Source organism: Choloepus didactylus (assembly GCF_015220235.1).
Source record: "Choloepus didactylus isolate mChoDid1 chromosome 26 unlocalized genomic scaffold, mChoDid1.pri SUPER_26_unloc2, whole genome shotgun sequence".
Classification (NCBI taxonomy): domain Eukaryota; kingdom Metazoa; phylum Chordata; class Mammalia; order Pilosa; family Megalonychidae; genus Choloepus; species Choloepus didactylus.
The window spans coordinates 1,185,225-1,202,622 of record NW_023637615.1 but is presented as its reverse complement, the minus strand read 5'-3'; the positions used below and the strand labels follow the sequence as shown (position 1 = coordinate 1,202,622).

Here is a 17,398-nt window from a genome sequence, read left to right as displayed (position 1 = left end):
CTCCTTGGGCTCCAGCAAAACAATATCAACGTTCGTATGCTGCAATACTCTGAGAACCCTTATGAGATCCCTGGCGTGGAAACCATCTAAGACCCCGATAGGAATACACAGGAACAAAACCCCGATCATACCACCCCCGAGCCACGCAGGAATATGAGGAAGACACAGTATGAACACACTTTCTCCCATAGCTCCGCCGGGCCCGGGGAGGCCTCCAGGCCCCGGGGACTCGGGCAGGCCGGGTGCCCGCTCCCCCGGACCCTCGGGGAACTCGGGGTCCCACAGGCGGGGGGAAGCTTTGAGCGCGTCTACCGGGGCCCAGAGGGGGAGGGGCGGCCCAGGACCAAGGCCAGCCGGGTCCCCTCCCCCGGGGCCTTCCAGGCCCCCCACAGACCCCGGCCCCGCCACCCAAGGGGGAGGAGCCAGAGGCCTCTGAATGTAAGACATTTGAGGGCCTCTGCCGGGGTCCCGAAGGGGCGGGGCGGCCCGGGATCAGGGCCAGCCTGGTTCCCTCCCCCAGGCCTTCAAGGCCCCCCACAGACCCCCGCCCGGCGACTCCCGCCCGGGCCGGGGCGGGACACTTTCAGTTTGCCATTTGGGGAGGGGGCTGGCGCGCCCCCGGAGCCCCGCCTCCGGGCTCCGCCGGGCCGGAGGAGGTCACCGGGTCCCGGGGAGTCAGGCAGGACAGGTTCCCGCCCTCCGGGAGCTTCGGGGGTCTCGGCGCCCCACAAGCGGCGAGGAGAGCGGGCGGGGCGGGGCGGCGCGGCGGCCGGGCAAGGCAAGCCGCGCGCCCGGCATGGAGCTCACCGAGCCTCCCCAGCCCCCCGGGCCAGGTGAGGGGGTCCCAGGGGGGCCGGGGGGGGGCTCCCGGCAGGCCCCGCCCACCCCAGATTACCCGGGGGCCGCGCGAGGGGGGCGGGGGTCAATATTCTGAAAAGTAAATTATAATAAAGATACTTTTGTTAAAATTGGACAACATTGAAATACACAAAAGCTCCATTTATGTAGTTCTTACAAATGGGAATTACAGACATATCAAATAAATACAGAGTTTTGATTTCCAAAGTTACCTTCCAGGTAATTTAGGGCCACTTATACCTCTCTTTGTTTCTGTTGCTCTTTTTAAATATAATCAGCTGCCTTCAGGAGGAGCTGCATAGTAGGTAAGAAGAATCATTTCTGGTTTAGCAAAGATTACAAACCTTTATAATTACTTGTCCAAATTTAAGATCTGTTCCTTAATATATTAAGTATACTCAAAAATGTATTCATTTAATTTTAGGCATTTTACATAACATACTTAATGCCACCATTTGGTGTCATTTTATATCAAGGAAGCTTTGTGTATCATTGATGAGAGAATTATATAAAACTGGAATAGGGCTTGACAGGTTGAATCAATCCTCAAATATCCATTGTGGCAGAATGGACCAGCAACCATATACAAATGTACAAACACACACACACACACACAAACACACACACAAGCATTTTAAAAAGACATTTAAAAATTGTCTTCCAGAAAGAGCCTTCCTTGTAACAGAAGGATGGAACCAATATTAAATACAGAGATGAAATATATCTTCTTGATGGACAACTGTGGAACAGACAATTGAAATGTTCAAGACTCAATAAAACTTCTGATGAAGTCATTTTCATGGCGAAAAACTATACTTTAGTTTTTGAAATTGTTTTAATCATGGACAGTCCGTGATCAACATGCAGATTTCTCTAAGAGAAGCAATTACTTAAGCTAAATAGCTAATGTATTAGCAAGGATTCTCTAAGAGTAAAGCATTTTGTGCAAATATCATAAGATAAGCAACAAAACTCAGCTTCCCACAAAGCCAAAAGGAGGTTTAGGCCTCCGCAAAGGCATAATGTAAAGGATGAGTGACTGGATATGGAAATTAGGAAAGATAGAAGAATTAACAAAGATAATGAATGTCCAATTGGGTAACAGGTGAAATGATGACAGTAATATATATGGAGTTTTCAGGAGAAGTCACTAAAAGTTCAAGGTAAGATGAGGAGTTTGGTTCTAGAACTCTGCTTGATTATGAAAATTTGGGAAATTACCCAAAACATATACACAAGTATATAATGCTCATTGTATATATCAATTTGTGAAAAATAATTCCTCTTAATTATATTTTTCCTGTTGGTTTGTGTTCAGATGTATTCTTATGTGTGTGTGAATATGTGTGTGGTAGACTGGATAATGTCTCCCACAAAGACATGTTCAAGTCCTAACCCCTGGTACTGTGAGTGTGAACTCATTTATTAATAGGATCTTTGGAGATCCTTTTAAGATGAGGACAAATTGAATCAGGATGGGCCTTAATCTGGTATGAATGGAGTCTTTATGAGCAAACAAAATTTGGACAAGAAAGTACAAGAAACAGGAGGGGACAGGAAGAGACAGATCAGTATGTGAGGATGCAGAGAACGATTGCCAGCAAGCTACCACCAGCATGCTATAGACATTGGAGGAGGCATTCCCTGCTGAGAGCTTGATTTTGGACTTGCAGCCTCCAAGGTGTAAAACAATAAATTTCTGTTATTTAAGTTTGTGGTATTTTGTTTATCACATTCCTGTCAACAGAAGACAATACTTATGTGTCTACAAAAATTCGTGTGTGTGTGTGTGTGTGTGTGTGTGTGTGTGTGTGTGTGTGCGCGCGCGCGCGCATCTGTTTAAACTTACATTCTCCCAAATAAGGACAATATAGGCTTTGGATTCAGATTGAGCTAAAATAAAATCCTGGATCTCTTGCCTGTCAAACATGCTTAAGTTTCTAAACTAATTTATTTTCAGGCACTGTGTGCCTGTTTGAAACTGCTACATACCCCAGGGAAGACTATGTTGTTTAATGAAATATTGTGTGTGCAGACTTACTATTGGTGGTATATTTTGATTATGTTGTTTCCATGGAGATGTGATGCATCCAACTGCAGTTGAGACATTTTGATTAAATTATTTCCATAGAGGTGTGACCCCATCCCATTCAAGTTGGGTCTTGTTTAGTTTATTGGAGTCCTTAAGAGAGCTCAGGGGCTGACACAGACCCAGATACCTGGAGATGCAGATAGAAGGACATTTGGAGATGTTAAGAGATTAAGCCCAGAGTTTGCCCTGGATAAGCTAACAGAGGACCCACAGATTCTTAGAGGGAGCATGCACAGGATCTGAGAGGGCAGTTAAAAGAGACAGAAACCCAGAGACATTTTGGAGAAAGCCATTTTGGAACAAGAATCCAGGAGTAAAAGACCAGTAGATGCCAGCTTTGTGACTTCCCAGCTGACAGAGGTATTCCAGATGACATCATCCTTTTTTCATTGAAGGTATCCTTTTGTTGATGCCTTAGTTTGGACACTTTTATGGCCTTAAACCTGTAATTTGTAACCTAATATATATCCTTTATAAGAGCCTATCCATTTGCATAATAGCAGCTTTAGCAAGCTGGAACATGCCTCATCTAATATTACATACCAACTTGAGTTATATGTGGATACTTCATACAAAGCAGTGTAAATCCTAACACAAAGTATTCAATACATGTTAGCTATTTGATATTGATAAATATATAGTTAAGGATGTGAATATATCAATATATTTATAACCACTGCTCTAGTATGAAACACAGTTTTCATCATTGAATATGGGAATTATTTATTTCTCATCTCTCTTCAATCTCCATGAATAGTGGAAAATATTCTTTATTCCTTGAGGTTTTGCAGACGCATTTTGGAAACAATAAAATTATATGAAAAAGACAGTAAAAGAATATTAATTCTACTTGGTGATTCTTACTGCCCTTGAGTGCAGTATAGTTGGATATATTCAAATAGATCTAACTTTTTCTTTTACTTTGACCCGTGTTTCATAGGTTTGCATCTATAACCAGAGTGCTCAACATTATTGGTGAAATGGTTTCCTAAATTGCCATAGGGTAGAAAAGATCAATTTAATTCATAAGGTCATAGCTTGTGAAAATATTGCATTCAAGGCATTCTAAGCTGTGACTTAAATCCTAAAAAATGTTTCTGTGAAGTGTTTCTGCTTCATATGTATTGATTACATGGACATCTAGGTATCACGTATGTATTTTTGGGTCAAGGACTGTGTATCTGTGGATTCATTGGCTCACAGTGTAATGCTGGTAATGTATTGGCTAACAGGTGTGTCTGCTTGTAATCAGGAGAACTCAGTCAATATTGATGTATTCACCTCAAAAGCCACATGGAGGGTTAGAGATATAATTAGCCTCTGGATCTAACATTTATAGGGTGTTTGATTTTATTTTGTTATTTAAGTCTGTCAGCTCTCCAAAGGATAGAAGTAGGCCCACTGGCAAAATACTATTCTTTGGCTTTTTATAATGGAGGGAAGAAATACAGAGATTATTTTTTCTCCTTGTGTTGTTAAAAGAGTTCAACAAAATCATTATTTGTTTGTTTATTTTTCCTGTCTCAATACATGAGCCACCTATGATCATGGGCAAGGCAACATATATAACTTTAAAATTATAAAATCTCCCACCTCTGTCACCAAAACAACCTCATGTGACTCAAACACAATCATATTTTAAGAAGCATAGTTGCTTGGGAATTAATTAGCTAGAGTTTCTTTGTTTTGTTGATTATGTTTCTTTTAGCTCAGTTAAAATTAAATAGAATCTATTAATGTCCTCCTGAAAATGAAAATTAGTATAAGCTGAAATTCAATGTGGTGTTTGAATGGTGGTTAATTTTATATATTTTTCCTCCTCTCAATTGTATATTATTATAGTTTTATCAGACACTTATCAGTATCAAGGAACTCTATACAAATTTGTCTTCAATAATTAAAATAATTTTGTAATTTCATTTTCATATTAACTGTAATTTTTGCAGTAAGGAGTGTTTCAAACTATGATAATGAGACTTGTTGCAATGCCAGTAGAGGAAGAGAAGAGAAATGGGAAATAAGAAGAATTTAATTTTCTTCAGATTCTAAATGAGATTTCTTAGATCTATTATATGATTGACCTCAAATGAAAGTGTCTAGTTACCAGAGAGATAAACTGGCCTGCGTGACGGGTGAATTGGAGGCTGTTACTTCATCTAAAAGAGGCAGCACCTCCAGGCTCTAACACACTTCTGCCAGCAAAACAGGAATCCTATACTGAAATAACTAAAGATTTCTCAGGAGAGGACAGGTATCTGAATTGTGTGTGCCTGCATGTATAGGTGTGAATTCTTCCAACAAACAAAATAATTGTTCAAAATTTTTTAACATTTTACTCAATCTCTTTGTTGCACCACTTTTCCCCAAACAATCTGGCTCAGAGATTACCAGTTTGCAACCTCTAACTTATCGTTATCATTGCACATATTAATATTATCAGTATGTATTAAAATTTAAGTGATTTAATTTAGTCAATACATATTCTTATAACAATTAATGCATTACATGTTTTTGATAGATTTGTTAAGATTATATATAGAGTTGGCTTGGTTTATTAGAAAGAGCAACAGTTTTTGAGTCAGACAATTTTGGGTTTAATACCCAGTTCTGCCACATATTAGCTATAAGACTTTGAGAAATTTGATTGAATTTATTGTGCCTCAGCTTTCCCAAATGCAAAATAAAAATAATGCAGTTTACATTGCAGCATCACTGTGAGGAACAGATCAATAGTTGGATAAAGCTCTTTTATCATATCTGGCTTATAGTAGACAATCTTTGGTTCATCTACTCAAAGATATATTATGTAATAATTAAAATTCCTTTTAATGAAAGCTAGGAAATATCTTATGTCTTATTTTACTGATAAAACAAATCCCTGGATAATCTTATATATTCTAAGTGTGCTATGAATGAAAAAAGGCCTAAGCACCCCACAAGTTCAAAATTCATTCCTCCATCCACCCACCCATCCATCCATCCATTTATCTGTCATTCCATCCATCCATTCAATACTTATTAATTAATTAAAAATATGTGGAGTACAAACTGTCTGCCAAGTACTGTGCTAGATATAACTTACTTAAACACAAAAATAAATTGCAATCATTGTTTTAGGAGTTTTGAAAGAACATAGTATTGAGAAAGAATAATGGTGGAGGCAATGTGGTGAGGGGAGAGAGGTAAAATTTATATTTGAGGGGATGGCATCTAAACCAAAAAAAGAAAATGGAGAATTTGCCAGTAAAACAAAAAGTTGGTGTTAGAGTGTACCTGACAGTGGGGAAAAGAATAGATCAAGTTTCCTGGGAAGAGTTATTCAATAGATAATTGAAAGAAGTTAATTGAGCTGGATTGTATGACAGTTATAGCTCATGTCACTAACCTCTCCCACTGAGCTGACACTCTTCTCTATCAACGTTCACTAAGTCAAGTGGCACCATCAATAAAACTTGTGTTTACCACAATCAACAATGATCCACCTCCCCTACCTCTTGCCAGAGATAAATAGTCCTTTATTCTGTGACTAAAATCTATTTACTAATAACCATAAGAAATTGAATCACTGCTCCTAGTACCCAATGATTTCAACTACTAAATGTCCTTCGGTCAGCACCTACTGCTATATACTTAACATAATGCTAAATATTTTTACTTTTTTCATCTATAAGTTTAGCACCTGTTATGTGCAAGATAATGTCTTATAGCTCACAATGCAAATAAAGTAACATTCAATTACTATTCTAAATAATCAATAGGGGAATTTAAGAGATATATTTCCAATCATGTTTGAGAGTTGTTTTTAAAGAGATTTGAGCTTGGGACAGAAAATGCTAGAGGCAGAAGGAAAGAAGGATTTAACTCTGGGGAGAGGGTCACAAAATGTTCCTCAGGAAAAGAGCAAATTATGTGGTGGTCTTTAAAAATGCATAAGTTCACCAGTTGTATGGGTGAATACAGTAGAGATATCTAGAGTTTTAACCTGTTTTGGAGAGTCAAATCTTGTACACATGGTACTGAGGACCAAACAAGACATAATATGTTGAACACTGAAATGTACCTTATTAATTAGTGTCATCACAGTTCAGGCAAGACAGGCAAAGGTGTGAATTGTTATCAAATAAAATATCTTAGAGAAGAAAGAATTTGGACTGTGACTGTGAAGGGACTCTAGGATGTGGAGAGCACATAGTGGCCATGGAAAGTTATACAAATGCAAAATAGAAGGATTTACAATTATGAAACAGACTACTAGGGTCCATGTACCCTATCTTTCCTCCAGCTACTACAGATGAGCTGCATATGTTATACAAAGCCAACCCTTCTATTATTGCATTTGATCCCATATCCTCTTGCCTATTAAAAGGCATTTTAGTGACACATGATTTTATCTTCTGTTCTAGATGTTTTCATAAGCTTAAACATGTATTATAATTTCTAATTACATAAAACAAACTCTCTCTTGATCTCACTTTCCTCTCATTTGGTCCCTAAGTGACACTAGTATTTCAGTTTCATTCACATCAAAATTCCTGAGAGTTTTATCTACTTCTTTTCTCTACTTTCTCTTCAAATATTCTATAATTTTTATTATCTGTTCTCTATGGATACCCTCTTCAACACAAGTACCATTGTCAAAATGGCCTATGACCTTCATATTTTCAAATAGAATATTTAAAGTCTCAGACCTCATCATTCTTTATCTTCACCTTTCACATTTCATCCAACCTCATTAAATCACTTTTTCAATTTGTTTTCAGGACATGACATACTCCTAGTTTTTTTTCCACCTTATTTGCTTCTCCTCTATGTTCTTTGCTCATCTTACCTTATATTACCAACTCCTAAAGAAGGATCAGTTCTCAAATTTCTTTTATACCATGCCTATAAATATTATTTTGGTGATTTCAAACAATCTCATGATTTCAAATGTTATCTACATGGTAATGCCTCTCAAATAATTTTTCCCAGTCCAAACTCTTCCCATGCTTCACTCTCATATGTTCAACTGCCTACTTGGCATCTCAACTTAAATGTCTAAAATATATCTCAAAATCATATTCCAAAAGGAATTCTTCATCCCAAACTTAACCAAAGTTTCATCTTCCCACAATGATATCTATCTCAGTTCATGGGAATGCTGTCTTTCCAGTTGCTAAGCCAAACCCTTTGGATTCCTTCCTGAGTTTCAACCACTAAATCCCATTGGTTCTACCTTCTAAATATATTTAGAAACCCCACCTCCTCTTCTAACATCCTGGTCCAAGTCAATATTATCTCTTGCCTAATTAATTGTAATGGCTACCTGACTTTTCTCATTTTCAGATACCTTATAGTTTCTTAAAATAAAGTAGTCCATTGTTTATTCAGCAGACTGAAAATATTTAAAGTTGTATCTCAAAACATGTCATTCTTAACCCTCACACAAGGGATGGAGTGCATAATTCACTTACAGTCAAAGCCAAAAACCTTCCAGTGACTTACAAGATCATATGTGATCTGGTCCCTTGGTACTTCTTTGACCTTATCTCCTTCCCTTTTCTCCTAACTCACTCTATTCTAGCAATGCCAACAAACTTGTTGTGTCTTGAATATGCCTAATGCTTTTTGTGTTAGCTCTTTTCTCTGGGACAGTCTTCTCAAAGATAGTTTCATAACTATGTCCCTCATCTCACTCAGGCCTTTGATTATCTTTTTGAATATTCCCTATCCCCCACTTTACCTACATTATTTTCCTGTATAATTCTGATCATCATACCTAGCTACCTACCTATTTATAGCTCATATTTATTTGTTAATGTACATCTTCATGAAGGAAAGGATTTCTTTTGTCTCCTTTTTCACTACCTAAGCTTTGATAATTAAAAAAGCATTTGGCACATGGTAGAAAATAAATATTTTTTAATGAGTCAATGAATAAATGAATGGGCCAGTTTTAATTAGATTAAAGTGCTATAGAGCATTAAAATAATAGTGAGATATAATAATCTTATAAAAATTATGCATGTGTAAATTAACTGTGTCAGAAAGCAGAATGAAGGTTTTGAAGCCAACACAGCTTGCAGCATCTGGAAATCAGAACCTTGTAACTTCTGTGTTCTGATTCTCTGCCTTTCCTCCTTTTACATATCTCACTATCTAAGAGAGTCAGGGATTCTAGCTCAGAATCTTTGCCAAACAGCCAAATTTATACCTAGAATTGAATAATAATAATTTGGCTTTATTACACTTACACAAAAATATTTCTATTTAGAGCAAACAATAGTGGCTTTCTGAAGTGGGCTCCCTCCCCTTAATCTGTAACAAGAGAGTCCCCTTCCCCCTCAACCAGTAATGACTGCAAAGTAAACATTAAAGCCCTGAGAGGAAGGGAGTGAAACTGTGCCATTTTAGGGAGTGAGACTTGCGGATGTATGCATTAGCCAAGCGTAACCATTCCAATAATTAACCATTGCACCAGCCTTGAGAAAATTTCTCAAGGTTGCTAAAGACCTTAAGCACCCATTAATTAGCCGTCGACTCTGCTTTTGTCAAAGTAGCTTGCTTGCATTTTCAGGATGTGATTTCTGCCTATATAAGTCTCAAGCACTCTCCAGGCGGCTGCTGCTCACTGAACTCCCTGCGCGGAGTGACAGGCAGCAGCCGCCAGCTAGCCGACTAATAAAGGCTCTTTTAAATTCCGTTTGGCTGTCTTGTACCTTAACTCGCGGGCACCATAACATTTGGAGGCCCCAGCGAGAATTTTCTCCTCGGCGTACTCCGAGGCTTATCGGTCGAGACGAGGTCTGACTACCGGTCTTCCCCCAGGGGGGCGCGCTGAGAGACGTTCCTCAGCCCCGGTGGAGAACCGAGTGGTCGGGCCTCGAGATTCGAAAATCTGCCTCTGGAGCCATCTGGACATGGGCCCACAACGGTAAGAGATCTCTAATCTGGTCTGGTGGGGAACCCCTTTAGGGTCTTTGGGAGGGCTGGACGCAGCCGTAACTCCGAGACCCGGCCTCGGACCACGACGGTGGCTGGTGGCCTCAGGTTTTAGGTTCTGGTACAGGTTTGGAATTGGTCTCTTAGTGCAGACTTAGTCTCTGTTTTGTGTTTTGTTGTTGGTGTCTTTGTTCCGTTCTGTTTCTGTTTTGCCAACTGTCAGTCCCATAGGGTCAGTCTCCATCTGCTTCCGCTTGCTCTCCGTTGCAATGTTTTTTGAAAAATGTTCAGGACTTCCGCCGACGAGCTGCAGGGTTGGGGGCTACGGTCAACCCAGGAGCTCTCCGGGCCCTTTGCAAATTCAAATGGCCAACCTTTCCAAATTCTAATTGCCCCCCTCCCAGGGGACTCTAAATTTGCTAATTACCTTTCAGGTTCAAAGAGTCATTTATGGGAGTGCAGGACACCCGAATCAAATTCCCTATATTGAAACCTGGATCGGCATCCTCACTGACCGCCCCAAATGGCTTAATCATTTTTCTGCATATTGTGCTGTCCACAGGCTCCAGGAGGGCTGGGGTGGGCGTGAACAGGCCCTTTGTCTGCAGGCAGCGGCGCGTGGCTACAGACTCGGGTGTTGCCTTCCTGCTGCCGGGCCAGGTGGGCAAGCCTATCCCCAAGGTTTGAGCGCTGGTAAACAAGCGCTGAAGTGGTGAGCAGGTGCCAGGACCTGCCTCTGGCCAGGGCACAAGCTTTCCCCTGTAAAACAGGCCACCAGTAAATTATTTGTCTATGATCAGCAGTCACCAGCTGGACACTGACTGGAGAAAGAGCAGAGGCGGATCCCCAAGTATGTGAGCCAGGGAATGGTCCCCAGCATCCTTTGTTTTTGGTATTTCTGTTCCGTGATAAGTCACAGGACATCTGTCTGCTTGTACATCCAGGGGTGTCCTGGAGCCAGTGTGTTCCCAGATCCTGAAGACATGCCAGCCCCCTGGGAGGTGGTGTTAACTGCTGGCCTGGTGCTTAAAAGTGGCTCATCTTTTCTTAGTGACACCACTTGCTTTTTGTCTTACAGCCTCTGACCTCAGAGGATCCTTTTGTACTTTCTAGAAATGGCAAGCCCCTGTTTGGGAGTGTGGGCCAAAGCCCCACTGAACAGCGTATTTGGGCATCAAAAACAGCCACATGGAAAGGCCAAGGTCGGGGGGCAGGGGGAGATTAGTGAAGACAAGTGGCTTCTCTGCGTTCAGCCAGGAGGTGGGGGTGGGGGCAGAGGCTCCCCATGGGGCACGGTAAGCCTCACGCTCATCCCTGTGACCTGCCAAGTGACAGCTGTCCCGCTGGAGCCCACCTGTCTATGTCTGAGGCACCATGGTGGTACGAGTGCTGCATGTCCTCACGGGAACCCTGCTAGGGGCCAGAGGCCACTTCCCTGGGCAGGGGGCGAGGCAGGCCACCTGAGGGCAGGGAGGCGCGGGCTGCCACTCGGCTCCCTGGGACTAAAATTGTTCAACACCTAAACCTCCAAAAAGCAAGATGTACTCATTCTAAAGGGCCACCCAAAAGGCCACCAGTCCTCAACCCCCCACAAAATACTCCCCCCTTATCACGGCCCCCACCTTATTCCATAGGACCCTCTGCCCCTAGCGCGGGGCCCTTTCCGGGAATAGTTCAGGTTCCCCCCTACCCTAAGTTCAGGAGGACCCCTTGTTCCCACTCCGGAGTTTGTAAATAGCTTTTAATACTCATTTTTAAAGTAGTTTTATATTGCAGAAGTTCATGGTATGTCATTTAATGCAAAGGTAAAACCATTTTACTTCAATGTTATTAAAAAGGTTTATTTTATTAGGAAATAAATGTGTTATTGCAGTGTTTTGTGGCCTGTTTAAAGGCTTTTGTTTAGCAAAGTGAATGTAGAGTACAGTAAAATGTTAAGTTGCCATCTACTTTATGAAATCCATCAACTTGAAATTTTTTAACTCTATCAATAAAGTGAAATGTGCAATAGATAGTAAGTATGCAGTCATGTTTTTATGTCATGTTTAGAAATCCATGAAATTGCTCCACTTACTAAATTTTTGCTGATGGCTGAATTGTAAATTAATAATAAGATCATGCCCTTAGCAAATATTCAGTTTTGTTTTAAAATTTAAGTTAAGAGATTTCTAGAACATTCCTTTCTATGGTTCTTAAATAACATAAAGTAATTGTGCAATGTTGCTAATAGTGAACCTAGCAAGCTGCATTCAAATTCAAATATGTTGAAATGAGTAATCCAACAAAATTCTATTTGGAGAAAATCCTCATCCCTTGACCTTGTGTAAAAAAAAAGTTCTCTCCTTCCAGTGAAAAATTATCACAGAGGTTCATTAAATGAGACTCTGACCCAGTGTTCTTACTGTATTTTACATGTGCCCCCCCTCCAAACTCCCGGCGCCGCAGCCCACCTGAAGCCAGGCCTGAGGCGCCATGCCCCTTGGGGAAAGACTCAGTCCTTTATTCGTTCGGGCCCCTAATGCTGGGGCCTGGCTGCTCTACCTCACCGGGCTGCGCAGGGGTCCCTGCTGCTAACTCCCTCCTCAAGGAGGGACCCAGAATTTAGTTTCTGGTCTCTCCATCCAACCCTGCTCCAGCTGAAACTTTTAGTATTTATTCTGGGCAAAAGCCCAGACACTATACTTTATATTGATTGCTTCAGTTTATATTTATTAAGCACCTACTGTTTTAGTTGCTAGGAATACAAGAGGGTCAAAACCCCCAACAACTAATCTCTTTGTTAGAGTCCATTTTCTTTACCCATCAGCCCACATAGGACAACTATCAACTTCTGCAAACCCTTTTCACGTCAGAAGAGGAAGAGAATCCGTGCCCAGGGATGGAAACTAGTCGTGGGGCCAGACGATCTACCTACCACGGAAGCAGACCGCCTCGAAACCGTTTTTCTTTTCACCCGACCCTGGTGGGACCCTAACATGAATTAAGGTAAGAAGACTCTCGAACGGTACCGCCAGACTCTAATGGGGGCTCTCTGAGCAGCAGCGCGGAGGCCTACAGATATGTCCAAAGTAACTGAGGTAACTCAGGGGGGCCACTAAGTCCCCTGCCACTTTTCTAGAGTGCCTCCAGGAGGCTTACCAATTATACACCCCTATAAATCTGGAGGCACCAGAAAACAGGCGAGCAATTAATATTGCTTTTGTTGCCCAGTCAGCCCCAAATATAAAGAAAAAATTACAGAAGTTAGAAGGCTTTGAGGGAAAGGTACTAAGCGAGTTGGTGAAGGTTGCTCAACAAGTTTTCACTAATAGAGAGTGTTCTGAAGATTTAAATAAAAAAAATGGCAAAGGTCCTACTTGCCATGAGTGAAGACCAGGTGCGGAATAAAAACCGAAAAAGGAACCAAAAATTCGAAAAAAAGTCGGGAGGAGGTAATAGACTGTCCAGTAAGAAAGAAGGACAAAGAGGGCCCCCTCTAAGCCAAAACCAATATGCATTCTGTAAAGAGGAGGGAGCCTTTCAGACTCTAAAAACAGGCACTCACTCGAGCCCCAGCCTTAGCACTCCCAAATCTCAAAAAGCCGTTCCAGCTGCATGTAGCCAAGGCACAAAGGGCAGCAAAAGGAGTGTTAACACAGTGCTTGGGGCCATGAAACGCGTCATAGCCTATGTTTCAAAGCACCTCAATCTGGTTGCGGCAGGCTGGCCTAACTGTCTACACAGACAGCCGGTATGCATTTGCCACCGCATACTTGCATGAAACCATCTACCAGGAATGTGGTCTCCTAACCTCCAGAAAAAAATACGCCCGAGGCAAAAAAAAAAATGCTTTCACCAGCCAGACGGCCAAAGAAGCAGCCCTAAAACCAGTGGGGCCTCTTCAAGCTTTGCCCCTCCTACTGCCCCGGGTACTAAAAGCTACCCCAACTTATACAAACTCTAATATTCGGCTACTCCAAACTCCTCCTACCAGAAGCACTGGGAAGAAACTTAATTTTCCAAACGCATCAAAGTACACACTTGAAAAGGACAAAATTAGCTAAACTGCTAAAAACTGACTTTTACATACGTAAGCTTTTTTCAGTTAGCAAAAGAAGTAAGCAAAAAATGTCACGTCTGTGCTCAAGTCAACTCAAGCCATGTAAGTACCCCTGCTGCCGCCAGTCACTGCCTAAGAGGTCAACTTCCAGAAAAGCAATAAAAAATAAACTTCACAAAACTGCCTCCTAGACCAGGGGAATACAAGTACTTACTTGTGCTGGTGGACACCTTCTCAGGATAAGTTAAAACCTACCCAACTCGGTCAGAGTCAGCTCAGGTAGTAGCTAAGAAATTATTGGCTGAAATTGTCCCTCGGTTTGGCCTACCAGTAGAAATGGGGTCTGAGAATGGTCCGGCTTTTATAGCCCAAGTTACCCCAAACTTGGTAAAAGCATTAGGAATCAAATGGAAGCTACACTGCATCTACAGACCGCAAAGCTCAGGACAGGTAGAAAGAATGAATCGGACACTTAAGGAAACCTTCACCAAACTTAAATTAGAGACTGGCGGAAACTGGGTGAGCCTTCTTCTGTTTGCCTTACTTAAAGCTAGGTGTACTCCTTATGTAAAAGGTATTACTCCATACGAAGCCATGTTCGGCAGCCCACCCCCGCTCCTCCCCAAGTTAAGGGAGGAGCAGCTTGCCCCCTGTCTAACTCTGAACTTCTCAAGTCCTTACAGGCTTTACACTACAGCTCCAAAAACATCTATCACGTCGTCAGCGCCCACCGTCCGAAACCTGACACCGCGGAAGAAGAAACCCCTACTGCTGAACCTGGTGATTTAGTGTGGATCAGAAAAAGGAATCCCTCCTCCCTTGAGGCACGCTGGGCTGGGCCTTATCAGGTGATTCTAAGTACACCGACTGCCATGAAAGTCGCAGGTAAAAGATTTTGGATACATCGCTCACAAATTAAAAAGGCAGACTCTGACCAGAACGCAGAATGGTCCATACAAAAAAACATCAGATCCCCTAAAACTTCGGCTGCAGCGACGTACGCCATTATGCTGACTCTAGTAACAATGCTAGCCGCCGAGAACCCCCATCAAGCCACTAATTATACGTGGCAGTTAACTTGCACCATTGATGGAACAGTGGTCAGCCAGATTAGCACCCCTGGCAGCCCTAAATTTGTTTTTGACCTATGTAAACTCTTTGGGAGACTCTGGAATCTACCAGAAGCTGTAAATACCTATTTGAGAGGGGGAAGGGTAGAGCTTTGGGGCTTCAGTTGTGGTAAATTAGAACTGGAACGAGGGCTATGGCGTAGTCAACATTATATCTGTCTGCAAAAAGTGCCTCAAAGTGTGGGGGAGAGGATGATTATTTCTGTTATAGTTGGGGCTGTGAAACCATAGCCCCATGGAAAAACGTAGATCATTTATTAAAGGTCACCAGGGAGATAAGGCCAGAAGCTCCTATTAAAAATTGTGTAATTGGGAACTGTAACCCTGTTACTGTTGAACCACAGCAGCATTGGGAAGATTCCCAGTGGTTGGGGGGAAAAACGTGGGGATTGCGCCTATATGTGTCAGGATATGACCCCGGAGTGTTATTCACTATTCAAAAAAGGAAAATTCCTAAGCCCTTAAATCCAATAGGGCCCCTGGACCCCATCGACATCAAAATACCTGTAACAACTACTCCTTTCCCACTTACCCATCCTTACTCCACCATAAAAAGCCACCCCTTATCTTCAAAAGCAACTCCCCTCCCTCCACCTCCAAACTCCCGACAAGAGTCTCTATTCAATACACTTAAACTCATGTTTAAATTCTTAAACCAAACTTCCCCCAACTTAACTGAAGATTGCTGGCTATGTCTAAACCCCAAAGCACCCTATTATACAGGCCTGGGAGCTAACCGGAGTATAGGAGTAACTAACAATAACATTCAAAATGTCTCCCTATCAAATATTCACCAAAATTCACACTATTGTCCCTGGGGCACTACCCCTAAACTCACTTTAGGTGACTTTCAAGGACAAGGACCATGCTTCCAGTCCCCTCAATTCCCTCTGTCTACTTCTCCTTACGTTAATTCTTGCACCTCGGTAACCATTTTTAGCAACAGCCCGGCAGGTCATACCGGATACTACTTAGTAGCGCCCAAAGGAACATGGTTTCCCTGTACAACGGGGTTAACACCGTGTTTATACCCCCCCCACCCTCATGCAACCTAAGGCTCCAGGACTATGCATTCTCACCCATGTCCCTCCCCAAGTATATTACTACTCTGGTGAGGGAGGTAGGGAGCACTTCGGGCTAAATAACCTCAAACGAGTCAGGCGAGGGGGACCAATACTAGTGCCAGTGCTCCTGGGACTTGGGGTAGCGGGGGCAACCGCAGTAGGAACCACAGCACTTGTCACAGGAGACCAAAATTTTAAAAGCCTCAGTACTCAGATCGACCAGGATCTAAAAACCTTAGAAGAAAGCGTTACTAAATTTGAGGAGTCCTTAAGCTCATTGGCAAAAGTAGTGCTTCAGAATCGGAGGGGACTCGACCTTGTATTCTTAAAGCAGGGAGGGCTTTGTTTAGCCTTGGGGGAAGCATGCTGTTTTTATACTAACCACTCAGGTGTAATTAAAGAAAGTTTAAACCAACTCCAAAAGAGAATACAGGATAGAGAAGAGCAAAGGAAAAAGGAGGCAAATTGGTTTGAAAGTATATTTTCTCAATCTCCATGGTTAACTACCTTAATATCAGCAGTTGCCAGACCCCTGGCTCTTATCACGTTAGCCTTAATCATAGGCCCCTGTGTCATAAACAGTTTAGTTAAATTTGTCCAACGACGTATTCAAAGCGTGAAGCTTATGGTTTTGCAGTCCCAATACCAATATCAATTCTTACCCTCGGGGGAAACAATGATTTGATTCTCCCTAAAAACCAGTGGGGAATGAAGTGGGCTCCCTCCCCTTAATCTGTAGCAAGAGAGTCCCCTTCCCCCTCAACCGGTAATGACTGCAAAGTAAACATTTAAGCCCTGAGAGGAAGGGAGTGAAACTGTGCCATTTTAGGGAGTGAGACTTGCGGATGTATGCATTAGCCAAGCGTAACCATTCCAATAATTAACCATTGCACCAGCCTTGAGAAAATTTCTCAAGGTTGCTAAAGACCTTAAGCACCCATTAATTAGCCGTCGACTCTGCTTTTGTCAAAGTAGCTTGCTTGCATTTTCAGGATGTGATTTCTGCCTATATAAGTCTCAAGCACTCTCCAGGTGGCTGCTGCTCACTGAACTCCCTGCGCGGAGTGACAGGCAGCAGCCACCAGCTAGCTGACTAATAAAGGCTCTTTTAAATTCCGTTTGGCTGTCTTGTACCTTAACTCGCGGGCACCATAACACTTTCCAGTACTACACTTGACATAAATTTCTTTTTAAAAATATATTTATTTAATGAACAGCAACTTGATTTAAGGAAGAATATTAAGTAATTAACAAGGTGTTGATATACAAATATGGCAAAAATGATGAAGGTCAT

The 17,398-nt window shown here is 42.1% G+C and overlaps 1 protein-coding gene across 1 annotated transcript; it reads left to right on the top strand.

Annotated features, from left to right (window-relative positions):
• Nucleotides 1-153: 153 nt before the first annotated feature.
• Nucleotides 154-16,901, top strand: LOC119525762 (proline-rich protein HaeIII subfamily 1-like). Its single transcript, XM_037824554.1, has 5 exons — nt 154-438; nt 521-833; nt 9,758-9,863; nt 12,678-12,856; nt 14,594-16,901. Exons 1-4 carry the CDS (start codon nt 154-156, stop codon nt 12,853-12,855), a joined length of 882 nt encoding a protein of 293 aa, XP_037680482.1. The 3' UTR covers nt 12,856; nt 14,594-16,901.
• The last annotated feature ends 497 nt before the right edge of the window (nt 16,902-17,398 follow it).

Excerpts from the sequence above, each read along its gene's own strand:
- LOC119525762 (XM_037824554.1), top strand. The coding sequence starts at position 154 with ATGAGGAAGACACAGTATGAACACACTTTCTCCCATAGCTCCGCCGGG. Across the intron at positions 439-520 it reads GGAGCCAGAGGCCTCTGAAT|GCCTTCAAGGCCCCCCACAG; the intron begins GTAAGACATTTG and ends TCCCTCCCCCAG. Across the intron at positions 834-9,757 it reads TCCCCAGCCCCCCGGGCCAG|GGGGGCGCGCTGAGAGACGT; the intron begins GTGAGGGGGTCC and ends GTCTTCCCCCAG.